Below are 13,661 nucleotides of genomic sequence, written 5' to 3'. Positions count from 1 at the left end.
TCTGATGTTTTACAGGTCTCACTGAGATCTTCAGGAACCGCCCATATTGCTTTGTTGTTTGTTTCATCTAGTTTGTGTTCCTCTGAGACAAATAAACCACCACTAGTAAATCTGCAGATGTGATCGGGAAAAAGTGGAAGCTCTTGGTCAGTGGATCTGTGGAAGGCTTTGAGATGAACACCTGAAAAAAGGCCTTAGTGAGTATGAAACTATTTTCTACTACTTGTTTCTTCAATTGTTTCCCATGATTACTGTTGCAGTCACAAGTCACCTTCATTAGTAAGGCTGAGGTACTCTCGAAAAATTTTAAGCCAATTTAGCTTTCCCCCTGTTGAAAAAGAACTCCAAGGTTAAGGATTTTACTGCAAGTATGTGTGTTTGCTCAGGCTGGAGAGGAAGGACAGACACTACCATATCTAACAAGCCCCCTCCACGCTGCCAGTCCACAGTAAAGACTGCCTTGTGCTTAAAGTAGGAGGGGGGATGACTTCCTATACAGCTCATGAAAAGACCCGGTCCAATACCAGAACTACAGCTTCTACATTCTACTTTAAGCTCTCAGCTGGGTACTAAGGACTCTGCTGTGCTGACGCCTGGCTGTGTTCTCTAGGAATCTGCTTGGAGATGGCTAAGATTAATGGACTTTTGATGTTCACTTCTCCTTGTGTGTGTGCACAGTTTCTAAGTCATGTCTGACTCTTGTGACCCTGTGGACTGTAGCCCTCCAGGCTCCTCTGTCCATGTAATTTTCCAGGCAAGAATACTGGAGTGGGTTGCCATTTCCTATTCCAGGGGATCTTCCCAACCCAGGGATTAAACCCACATCTCTTGCATCTCCTGCATTAGCAGGTGGATTCTTTACCACTGGTGCCAGCTGGGAAGCCCTCACTTCTTAATGCTGTCAAACTTTAAGCAAAGCTGCAAGCCTTGGGAAATTACCCTGAAAACCCTAAAGCTTCAGTGGACAGGAGGCCATAAGAAAAACACAGAGGCCTATAGTAAGATCATTGCTTAGCCAGGCATACCATGTCATACCATGGCACGTGGCATGAGGAAGAAGCCCTCACCTGGGAATCAGGGATGCCTCCAAATTCTCATTCCTCTTCTGGTTTTAGTTAGGACTTTTTTCAGTTTATTTCAGGACAGAAGGGAACTTATATAAATGTAATGTCTAATACAGCTCAGTCACTACACAAAGCACTTTATATTCATTATGTAACTTAATCCTTTTAGCAAACCTGCAGGAATGGTGGTATTTATTCTAATTTTTACACAAAAAACTGGGGCTCACAGAGATTAAGCCATGTGCCCAAGCCTACACAGTGGGAAGTGACCCTCCACTGTGCCACAGGCTTCTGCCTCAGCTGCTGACTGGCAGTGTTTGGCAAAGAGCCATGAAACTTTTCAGTAACTCTGAGGACAGGCAGGTTCTTCTCTGGAGATTAGCTGGCAGGCTTGCTAAATTTATTCATAACCTTGGGGGAGAAAAACTTTTTAGGCATATGACTAAAGGTCCACTCTAGGCCATCCGGTGCTTCAGTCCAAAGATTATGGCTGCGTTGCCCATATCTCTCCAGATGCCAGAGGCTCCTTGCCTTGGCCCAAGGGGCTCTGGTCCAGGTGTCTTCTTTTAGAAGAAGAATCATGTATTATTTTTAATGAAATATTTCAGGCATAGATAAGTCCCAGGTGGTACTAGTGGTAAAGAACCTGCCTGCCAATGCAGGAGATGTAAGAGACGCAGGTTTGATCCCTAGGTCGGGAAGATCCCCTGGAGGAGGGCATGGCAACCCACTCCAGTGTTCTTGCCTGGAGAATCCCATGGACAGAGGAGCCTGGCAGGCTACAGTCCACAGAGTCACAAAGAGTCGGACACGACTGAAGCAACTTAGCACTCAGCACAGCAGAGAAGAATACAGAGAATATAAAGAACCCTCCAAAAAATAATACAAAAATACAGCAATTTTCTCTGTTCACATTTCCCCCCCTCTCCTCCCAGAGGTAACTACTGTTTGACTCTGGTATTTATTGTTCTTAAGCATTTTTACTTCATATAATAGTAAATGATACATTGTATTCTTCTGCAAATTTTAAAAATTTTATATAAATGCTATCATTCTCTATATCTATATATCCTAGTGCAACTTCCTTATTTCCCCTTCAACATCATATCTGTGACATTTACCCAGGTTAATTCATGTAATGAGATATAATACTTGTAAAAATATCTCACTTTCTTTCTGTCTCTAGTCACTCTTGCCCTTCGGTCCTATAGATTAATATGTACTGTCTCGGGGACGTCCCTAGTGGTCCAGTGGTTAAGAACCTGCCTTCCAATGCAGGGGACGTGGGTTTGATTCCTGGTCCGGGAAGATCCCACATGCTGAGAGGCAACTAAGCCTGTGCGCCTAGATCCTGTGCTCCACAAGGGAATTCAACACAATGAGAAGCCCACACACTGCAACGAAGAGTAGCCCCCACTCTCTACTACTAGAGAAAGTCCATGCCCAGCGTTGAAGACCCAGTGCAGCCAAAAAATAAATAAGTAAAATGTACTGTCTCCAGTGAGTAGGCTGAACATTTCTTCCTTTTAGTTCTATGTCTCCCTTCATTACACAAGGGTTTAGTGGTAAAAATGTCTCCCTCCTAAGAAATTGAATTATATTCCCTAAGCAGAGGCAAAGAAAAAGAAAAAGAACGGTTTGGGAGGGAATCAAAGTAAAGAGGTAACAATTAAAAAATATATATATTATTATTATCTTTTTGGTCATACCACATGACTTGCAGGATCTTCGTTCCCCAACCAGGGATTGAATCTGGGCCCACAACAGTGAAAGCATGGAGTCCTAACCATTGGACTCCCAAGGAGTTTCCAAGATGTAACAATCTTAAAAGAAATAAGCTGGAGTATTCTCAGAAGATGGGTTTAGTGCAAATGGTTCAAATAGAGAATGAATCAAAAGTCCTGAGGAGCCCCTTAAGTCCAGGGGATCTTGTCAAAGTTTTATAATTTGCTTTTTTTTTTTTTTAATATAAAAGTGTTATTGAAGAAACATGGACAGAATTCTTTTAATAATTATGATCTTTTTGCAACTATCACTGCCACAGACTTACACTCAATCTACCCACTTATCAGTATTTTGTTTCATTACCTATTTGGCTTTTATTATGTCTTCAAGCAGAGTTTTCTAGAGGGTTCATGGGCACCACATCTCCTAAGCCTTGGAGTATTTTTGATGATTTTATACTTTAACCCTAACTTCACTATCTATAGGATTCTTAAGTCACAACTGTTTCCCTTCCAAATTTTCTAAATGTTGTTTTACTGTCTTCTGGCCTCAAATGTCGTTTTACTGTCTTCTGGCCTCAAATGTCATAGAAAAGTATGAGACCAGCCTGGTTTTCTCCTTTCTCTGTGCCCTGAGATTTTGTAAAAGTGATGTTTACCATTTCTCCTTTGGACTGCCCATGTCACTGTTCCTTATGCTGGTCCAGTCTTGGTGTTCTTTTTGGATTTGACCTAAATTTCTTTGTGTCCTTTGTGTCTGGCAGATATTCTCTAATCTGTGTACGGGTACATGGCAGTTATCTAGTTTTATTACAGATGAAGCTTCCTTCTCTGGTTTTGTTTTCATCTTGATGAGTTTCAAGGAGTTAAGTACTTACTCCAAGAAGTAAGTACTTTACTTTTCTAGAAGTAAACAGGGCTCTCTTGACAGAAATCCATCAATTATAGTAGGAGGGCTTAAATCAGGTATCTCTATTTTTCATTTAGTAAATACTCACAAGGTATCTAGTACATGAAAAGTATAGTACTGTGAATTAAGGGATACAAAGATACATGAGAAGTATTTCTGCAGAAATTATAGTCTAGTTGAGGAAAAAAGAAAGATGCATTAAATATCATACAAGCATAAGTGATGGTTACACCAGGAACATAGAGGTGGGGGAGATAATATCTGGCTAGGAAAATTCAAGAAAACTGCATGAAGCAGCTGGAATACATATTGGACCTTGAAATATGGGTAGGATTTCTACAGGTAAAGATCTCTAGAAAGAGACAATTCAGGCGAAGTCAATGTCAGGACTAAGAGGAGTGGAAAGGTAAGGGGCTCAGTGGGCAGGAAAGTGGTTTAAGTGTTGGTATAGAGGACACTCAGGGTAACAATGTGAAACAGTAACATATTGTTTGGTTTGGAGGGCTGTACTTGCTGCCTGTAGAAAGCATGGGAAATCCAGGTAAAATCCTGGTTCCCCAGCCTGCCTGCATGTGACGGTGTTACCCTAGACTGCTGCTTGGGTCATTCACCTTGGACTAGGAGGAAATGCAGGTGTTAAACAAGACCAGAAGATCAAAGACGCAGAGCATGGGATTGACAATTAAGTTTTCACCATACTTTGGATTGCTGAGCATCAGTTGTCATATAAATTGGAAGTGGCAGAAAATGAGAAAGACAGGCAGAAGCCTTCTCTGCATAGTCTTGCCTACACCTTTCCCAAGGTGGTTCTATTAGCATCCTTCAAACCCTGAGGACCTCAGGCAAGTGTTCAAGCCACTGTCCAAACCACTGCTGGCAGAGACAAGCAGACCAAGAATATGAGAAACTCCTTTCTAGACAAATTCATGCTCCTACTCTGCCATTTAGTCCAGATGTAATAGCATCAGGGTAATCAAGTCTCACATGACTACAATTTAATCACCTTCCCTAAATTTACTGTAAGTAATTAAAACCAAATGACCTGAAAATAATGGGAAAAAAGATCATATGGGATGCAAGATGTCTGATCATATCACGAAGAGCTAATCTGCAGGGTTGGGTATTCTCTAATGGCCTTCCAAGTCATTAACCCCAGGTGGGCTACCTAGAGCTTCACTTAAACTTTTTTTTTTTTTTTTTTACAAAAACAGCAGCAGCCACCATTTACACCTTTACTGTTTCCCCAGCTAGATGCCTTATTAGGCTATCCGAGATTATACCTCCACCAAATATGACTCTGGGATATTATGCTAGGTCTTTCTATGAATTTCTCTCATAAATAAACTGGAGTTCCTTGGAAGCCTTAGTTTCCTCACCAAGTTTATTTATATCAATTCAGGACACTAACAGTGGGCTTTAAACAGCTGCTCCTTTGTCTGCCCATCCACAGGGAAAGAGGGAGAGGTTACCAATTAAAGCAAACAAGAAAGTTATAGCACTCTCTTCGCTGGAAGGTCTGAGGTAAGATGAGACAGAGAGTAGAAGTTATAAAGCCTCATGAGCTACTCTAGAACTAAGTGATCAAATGGACAAATACAAGTGTAGTTCTGGTTTTCAAGAGAATGGTGACATCTTCAGTCTTATGCAGGAATCTGGAATGGGACATGGAGTAGCACAGGTACAATAAGAAAAAAGTCTGGATTGATACTACCATTTATTCCTTGTAAAAATGCAGAAATTGAGCTGGATGATTTCTAAGACCCCATTTCATTCTAACATTCCAGGACCCAGTGTTGGAGCTAGATCATGAAAAACATGAGAAACCTTGAAGTTGAAACTTCATTCTAAAACTGAATCAAGAAGCAATAGATAACTAGAACAGACCAATCACTAGAAATGAAATAGAACTTGTAATAAAAAAAACTCCCAACAGACAAAAGTCCAGGACCAGATGGTTTCACTGCACAATTTTACCAAATGTACAAAGAGGCACATATACTGATCCTTCTCAAATTCTTCCAAAGGATTGAAACTTTATTCTAAAGATAATGGAATGGATTCTTCAAAAGTTTTTGAATAGAACAGGGATATGATCAGATATTCTTTCAGACAACAACACAGGGAACATGCCACCTCTGTGAAGTGAGATAAAGTAATGAAGAAGATGATGGTGATAGCAGCTAACATTCTTTGTGACAAGTGCTGTTTTCACTGCTTTATGTCTACTAATTCATTTAGTATTCCTAGTAAACCTCTGAGGCAATTGGGTTTTTATTCTATTTTATTGTGAGAAAATTTGGCTCAAGGACATAAAACCAATCCCCTAAGTGACTAATAACTGATAGACCCAGTATTCAATCTGGCAGTCTGATCCCAAAGTTCATGCTCTACTCCATAAAAAAATGCTGAAAGCGTGGATTTGGCAGAAAAAGAAAAATGGAGACAGGAAAGTATGTCAGAGAACACAGCTCAATGATTCAGGAAGAGGTCTCTGGGTCTGACCTCTTTTCCTAACCTCTACTCAGAAACTGGGGTCTTCCCTAGAAGCTCAGTGGTAAAGAACCTGCCTGATAATACATGAGAAGTGGGTTTGGTACTTGGGTTGGGAAAATCCCTTGGAGAAGGAAATGGCAACCCATTCTAATATTCTTGCCAGGAGAATTCCATGGACAGAGGAGTCTGGTGGTATATATAGCTCATGGAGTCGCAAAAGAGTCATACACAACTTAGGGACCAAACAACAACAATCACTACTTAATTTTTCAGTTTTAAGCATTGTCAATAGGCTTTGCGTAATGGAAGATGAAGGTTTAGCTCTCTTTTCTTCCTGCCACTGCTTCCTTTCTCCCTTCCTACCTTTCATCCTTTCAATGTAGTTATAGCAAAATTTTGGTTAATGATCAGTGTTTGTTTATTCATTTTTTAAAAATTATTTTAACAATTTTCTTTCTTTTTGGCTGTGTTGGGTCTTCATTGTTGCTTGGGCTTTTCTCTAGTTGCAGTGCACAGGCTTCTCATTGTGGTGGCTTCTCTTGTTGCAGAGCACAGGCTCTAGGCATGCAAGCTTCAGCAGTTGTGGCTCCCAGGCTCTGGAGCATAGACTCAATAGTTGTGGCCCATGAGCTTAGTTGTTTTGCCACATGTGGTATCTTCTTGGATCAGGGATCGAACCTGTGTCTCCTGTGTTGGTAGGCAGATTTCTTTACCACTGAGCCACCAGGGCAAACTGAGCCACCATAGCAAACTTTGATGCCTTTTCCTTTATTGTACAACTTTTTTTAAAAAACAGAGTTAATATCTGTTTTGTTTTAATTCAAACCTGACTTTTTAGCCAATTATCTAAATTTTTCAAGATGTTTATATGTATTTATCAGTTTCATCTTCCTGTATAAGTGTATCCTGGATTCCACTCTGGACTAATTGTTCCCTTTATGCTTCATGCATAGCAGTCATCCTTGGATGTGCCTTCACTATCTTCCCATGGATTCTTTTCAATGTTTATTTATTTTTGGCTGTGTTGGGTTTTAGTTGCCCCGAGGCATATGAGATCTTAGTTTCCCAACCAGGGACTGAATCCATGTCCCCTGAATTGGAAGGTGGGTTCTTAACCACTGAACCACCAGGGAAGTCCCCATATCCCACAGTTCTTTTTGTCTTTTTCTGAGTGAGATTCTCTTGTTTCTCATCAGTCTCCTTTTGGTTTACTTTTCATTTTGGTGGGACATACCTTTTCATGTCTGAAAATGTCTCTATTCTACTATCACATTGGACTAACACTCAGCTTGAGTACAGAATTCTAGGTTGAAATTAATTTTCCTTCAGATTTTTGAAGGCATTGTTCTATTACCTTCAAGTTTTCATTGTTGCTACTGGTAATAAGTCTAAAACCATTCTGATTGCTGATTAGTTGTTTATGACCTATTATTTCTCTTTGTAAGTTGGTGGCATGCTTTGTATCCGATGTTCTGAAGTTTTACAATGATGTGGGCTTATTTTTACCATTGGGCTGGCCCCTTAGTAGGCCCTTTCATTCTATAGATTCATATTTTTCAGTTTTAGGACATTTTCTTATATTATTTCTTAAATAATTTCCTCCTCCGATTTATCAACTCTCTTTTTATGGAACTCCTATTCAGATGTTAGACATCCTGGACTTTCTCTCTTACTTTCTATCATTTCTTTTATATGCTCCATCTTTTTATCTTTTTTTGCTGCTGCTGCTAAGTCACTTCAGTCGTGTCCGACTCTGTGCCATCCCATAGATGGAAGCCAACCAGGCTCCCCCATCCCTGGGATTCTCCAGGCAAGAGTACTGGAGTGGGTTGCCATTTCCTTCTCCAATGCATGAAAGTGAAAAGTGAAAGTGAAGTCGCTCAGCCATGTCCGACTCTTAGCGACCCCATGGACTGCAGCCTACCAGGCTCCGCCGCCCATGGGATTTTCCAGGCAAGAGTACTAGAGTGGGGTGCCATTGCCTTCTCCTACTTTTTGGGAAATTTCAAATTTATCTTCCTATTTTTTTTTACTGAGGTCTTCCCTCTTTGTTACCATATTTCAAATTTCTTAAGAGTTTCTTTCTTGTTCTTTGAAATGAAAGGTTGTCTGAAAGCATCTTTCTCTCTCTGAAGAGTCTCTGTCTCTTTTTAAGTTGCTTTTTTCTCTGTTTGATTTGGTCTGTATCTTTCATGATAGAGGCTTTCTTTAGATCTCTGGTAATCTTTGATTATCTCCTCATATTTAGGAAAGAATTTTAAAACAGTACATGAATGGAATCTGTCATCCATAATTTTAACTATAGGGTGATTTGACTGGGCTGTTAGAAATGTCTTATGTAAATAAATTCAGGTTCTTCTTCTTGGGCTGGTCAGATTCTCCAGCAAAGATTCTTCCAAACTCCCAACAGAAAACTTAGGCCTATTCACCAGGGTTCTGGGAATCGTCAGGTTGTAGGCTTGGGGGAGGACATATTATAGTACTTTTCCTTTTCACCCTGTCTCTGTCGTCTTCCATCAGCCATTCTTTTTTTTTTAAATTAATTAATTTTAATTGGAGGCTAATTACTTTACAAAATTGTCATCAGCCACTCTTTCTAAAGAGCAAAGGCTTAACCTTTAGCTCTATCCCTATGTAGTACCTCTCCCCAAAATGTTTCGTTTAATTCCAAGGACAGTTGTGAGAGGTAGTTCAGCTTTTACTGGCCTTTATAATCTTTCCGTTGGAGAAGGGCATGGCAACCCTTTCCCGTATTCCTGCCTGGAGAATCTCATGGACAGAGGAGCCTGGTGGGCTAGAGTTCATAGGGTCATAAAGAGCTGGACACAACTGAAGCAACTTAGCACAGGCATACAGTCTTCCCCTATCCTTCCCTCCTATCAGTTCCTGGACAGAGAAATCAACAGATGTCAGAGGTAGAATCAATCTCAGGCTGACCTAGCCTACTGGCTTCTTTTTTTTTGGCCAAGCTGAGTGGCTTGCAGGATCTTAGTTCCCTGACCAGAGACCGAACCCCGGCCCTGGCAGTGAAAAATGCAGAGTCCTAACCACTGCACTGCCGGGGAATTCTCTCACCTAGTGGTTTTAGCCACAATTCCAGGGCAGTCCAATGGTTAAGACTCTGCCTTCCAATGCAGGGAGTGAGGGTTTGATCCCTGGTTGGGAAACTAAGATCCCACATGTCATGGGGGGTGTGGTCAAGATTTGGGGCTTCCCTGGTAGCTCAGACGGTAAAGAATCTGCCTGCAATGCAGGAGACCAGAGTTCGATCCCTGGGTTGGGAAGATCCCCTGGAAAAGGAAATGGCAACCCCCTCCAGTATTCTTGCCTGGAAAATCCCAAGGACAGAGAAGCCTAGCAGGTTACAACTCATGGGGTTGCAAAGAGCAGTTTTTAAAATTTGTTTTATAGATCAATTTTCACCTTCCATAGGAAGGATAAGTGCCCCTCCCCCACTGTATTCCAAACAACAGTGCCTTTACCAGTTTTAAACAATGAGTTTCTGCTTATCTTAAGAAAAAGTTTCCTTTCTAAAAAGTCTGGAGACCATTGGTAATATCCTTCTTCTCTTCCACCACTAACTTTGCATTTTATACAAGGTAAAAAACCTGAGGTCCATATAGAAGAAGAATTTTATTAAGCATCATTTAAGTCTTACTCCAAGTTCAGGTTGTTCATAAACCAAGATTTTAGGGCATTCCACAGCATCTTAAAATGGGAAAAGATTCTTTCTAACTAGTAACAGAGAAGCTTTCCTTTGAAAATGGAACGTGTCTTATACGTCCACTCCTTGCAGGCCTCTGCTTTCTGTGGGACACTGAGAGGGGGCAGGTGACTCTTAGACATTGGTGCAGTGTCATTCCAGCCCTGCCACGGGCTCACTACTGTGGTCATCCCATCAAGCAGGGTACTAAAGCAAGAGAAGGCAGCTTATCTCAGGACTCCAATTGTCATGAGAAAAATGCGAGAAATGCTTTCTGAGACTATGTTATTTTTGGCACTGAAACCAAGGCCTAGGAACTATTCCTTCCTTTCCCCTATCTTCCCCTCCCGAAGCTGATCACCTCCCTAGGCTAGGGTGGCCTCCAAAGCCTCCCAGAGACATCAGGGGCCTTGCCTCAAGGGGTACAAGGGGAGACATACCCTTCCTCCACGGTAACTGAGTTCATGAGAAGGCAATTGGTGACAGTCACTCTATCTCTTATGACACAGGATGAACCAATGACCGAATGCTTAATGGATGACTTCTCTCCAACCTGTGTATCTGGCCCAATGAGGCTGTCAGCTCCAACCTGTAAAAGGCAAATAAAAATATAAAATATAATACCTTGTCCCTTCATCTCAACCAACTGCAAACCAACCCTCCAGATTCCTTAAGCTGGGGTCTAGTGAGATCTTTTCCTAGAGACACTTCAGCAAGAGGGATCATCACCAGTATTTCTCAGGGCCACAAGGTCCCATAATATCTCTGAGACCAACTCAGACTTACATACTCATGCACTTGTGTATACTGAGGTGCTCTCCTGAAGGCAGTGCTCAAGTCAGGGTAAGAAGAGGGACAGAAATGGAAAGATCCTGTGTCTGAGTTCAAAGGCTGTAACGAACCTTCCTTAAAGGGTTTGTGTGGCTGGGCTCAGCACCTGTCCAGGCAGTCTGCTTGAGAGCCTGGACTGGAAGGTAAGATTTTATAACCAGAATCCAGTTTGGGACTTCCCTGGGGCCAGTGATGTTCAGGGCTTGACACCCCAAACCAGCTTCTCAAGGACAAGCCTCAGTGTACCCAGACAGTGCCCCATACCTGCTCTGCCCAAGCCAGCACTTACCATGTGTTTGCTGACAATCTGGGCTGATGAGTGAATCAGCGATTCTTCTGGACAGATAACAGGTAGCAATTTGGACACCTTGAAGAAAGAGGTTTGGTCACTAAAGTAAGACCAGAAAACACCTGAAAGCATGTTAAGTATAACCCCGTGTTCAGTTAAGAGATGTGGGGAATTTTTAGCCACTGCCTCCTGTCTGGATGAGGCAGGCTGATGTATTTCCCCCAAGACAAGGATCATTTATGCAATAGCTTCTATACAGTCTCATCCTCAGTTTCCTAGCTGAGAGCCTCCTCCCTGAAGTACTGCTATGTCCCTCAACCGGGAGGCTGTGAGACAAGCCTTCGAGATAGCCAGGCAGCATTTGGGAGAGGAAGTCTAAAGAGAGCAAGGGGAACCCTGAGGCCTAATCACAGTCACCCTAGGTTCCTGTTCACCTCCTGGACCACAGCGACCATGCAGGAGGGGAGGATGGGAGTAATGATAGATAACTCCACAATCAGGACACACCCTAAGGAGGCATCCATGTTCTTTACCAACAAAATAAAATGCCTAAGGGGACATTCACACTATTCTCTTTCCAGTATGAGAAAACTGAAAATGTTATGGGTGTGGAGTGTTTTAGCTCTGGACCCTTTAAGGTAGAGATAGTATATCTGTGATTCTCAGTGTGGACAGAATGCTGGTCAGAACACTGTGTGTGGTAGACACTCTAACTGAGGGAGGCCTGGCCAGACTGGCTATACTGGTGATGTGAAGGCTAATCCCTCTGTCCCTATCCCTGGGATCTCCTCTGTTATACTTCAGCCAATGCCATCCAGGCCTATCTGACGCACAGCCCCCGCTGACACGCCAGAGGATACTTCTCTGGCCTCAGGGTATCCATCAACTTGCTTTCAGACCAGCCAGACAGACTCTAGTCATAGAACTGAATAAGGAGAACTAAAAGTTAAATTAAGGAAGCCTTCTATATACCTCTAATGCTACATAGGGGCAACTTTCCCCAGGACTGCCCTGGGTAAACATAGGACTAGCTGGGACTTCTCATAACCCTGTGGCTTGGATTCCCTTGACTATAACCAATCTAGTTTGAGGCTAGCTTGAGGTCTGGGTCTGAGACTGTTACTACCACATGGTGTGGGTCCTAAAGATTCTTGAGTCAGGTTTTCTTCAGAGATTCAATTCCAATTCCAGTTTTCCCCTCCTCCTGTCCCTGCTACACAATAAAGAGCTCTTGCACAAAAGCTGCCTCCTTATTGTTCTGCCTCTTCACCCTCGCCTTAAATAAAACCTGGCGGGCCTTAAGGCCACTGCTTCCCCTTCAATAGAGTCTACTCATTCTCCACACTTCACAAACCTCAGGGTTAAAAGGATGGGTTAGCAAGACTCTGCATGCTCTAATGCTGTTCTCCAGATTTCTCTCACAGAGGCATTCCTTCCCTGATGCTTTGCCATCTGGGTACTCTATACTCTGCTCCTTCACCTTCTAAGGAAAGCCTCCCCTGTGTGCTTGGTTACCTCCCCCGTGTGCCTGGTTACACAGTATTTATCTGCTTGTTTATGAAGTGTTATGGATATCCCCATGCTGAGCAGAATAGGAGAAATCTGTTGAACCTAGAGGCCAGAAGTTAAGCCTTCCTGGAGATCTTGGCCTTTCTTTGGAGCCACAGCGGCTCTGCCTCTGCATCATGCCCCTCACTCCCCCTTTTGCTGTACTTGGGTACCCCTGTGGTGTCTCCTGACACACCAGGTTTTGCTCAACCTTAGGAATGAGGGATTCTGTACAAGTTACTGTGCACCTAATGAAGAAATAAGACAAAAGGCTCCGGTCTGTTCCTGGGAGACGAATCCCCATGATTTCTCTTCTGAACTCATCTTCTCACCTGTCTGTTGGCTTCCATGTAGAGTCCTAGGGTGCTTACTCGAGAGCAGAGCCCCTCTTTCATGATGTGGACATAGCAGCGCACCTGTGATCTGGACAAACCTTCCCAGCTGTCTCCTCGACAGGCGTTCCAGCAGGTATCATAGGGAGCAAGGGTCAGTGTATTGGCTTCTTTTATAAAACTGTAAATATCTTCAGAACCAAAAACAAGCAAGTACATGAGACAGATAACAGAAAGGATATAGACTCAGTCAAGTTTTGAAAGAGGGTACAGCTCAAATCTCTTCCCCTGCAACTCAACCATGCAGCATGGGCCCAGGGGAAATCCCACTAAAACCTGAGAGACTAAGTCAAAGATTAAAAGAGGCAATGTGCTTTCATGTACATTTGAAATATTATGACACAAAAATGTTTTAAAAAAAGGTCCTGTAAGCAAGTTTGACTGATGATCTAGGACTACTGGGGAAGATAAAATAGACTCTTGTACACCATGGAGAAATACAAGTGGCTGTCCAGGCTTTAGTGCCTAGCCCTGTTGGCTTTGTGCTGCTAGCCTCTATTAGCACATCTGGTAGTTGTGCTGTGAGAGAAACAGCACAGGACCTGGGCCCCAATTTTTCAACTCCTACAACAGTCATTTGAAATCTTTTATTTTATGATAAAGAAAACTGGGGCTCAAAAGCCTGAAAAATCTGCCTTAGGTCACAGAACTAATAAAAGGTAGAGTCAGATTTCAAACCCAGGTCTGAGATGCTAAGCCCTGATATC

General features: G+C 42.5%; 1 protein-coding gene across 1 annotated transcript in view; it reads right to left on the bottom strand.

Annotated features, from left to right (window-relative positions):
• Window positions 1–13,661, bottom strand: part of EIF2B3 (eukaryotic translation initiation factor 2B subunit gamma) — a 112,802-nt gene that overhangs the window by 10,050 nt on the left and 89,091 nt on the right. The window contains exons 8-10 of the mRNA XM_070786663.1: window positions 12,895–13,085; window positions 11,015–11,092; window positions 10,335–10,483 (exon numbers count right to left, since the gene is read on the bottom strand). Coding sequence (XP_070642764.1) covers window positions 10,335–10,483; window positions 11,015–11,092; window positions 12,895–13,085 — 418 coding nt within the window. The remainder of the gene's footprint in view (window positions 1–10,334; window positions 10,484–11,014; window positions 11,093–12,894; window positions 13,086–13,661) is intronic.

Source organism: Bos indicus, chromosome 3 (genome assembly GCF_029378745.1).
Source record: "Bos indicus isolate NIAB-ARS_2022 breed Sahiwal x Tharparkar chromosome 3, NIAB-ARS_B.indTharparkar_mat_pri_1.0, whole genome shotgun sequence".
Taxonomy (NCBI): Eukaryota; Metazoa; Chordata; class Mammalia; order Artiodactyla; family Bovidae; genus Bos; species Bos indicus.
The sequence above is the reverse complement of the archived record's forward strand: the minus strand, read 5'-3'. Positions and strand labels throughout refer to the sequence as shown.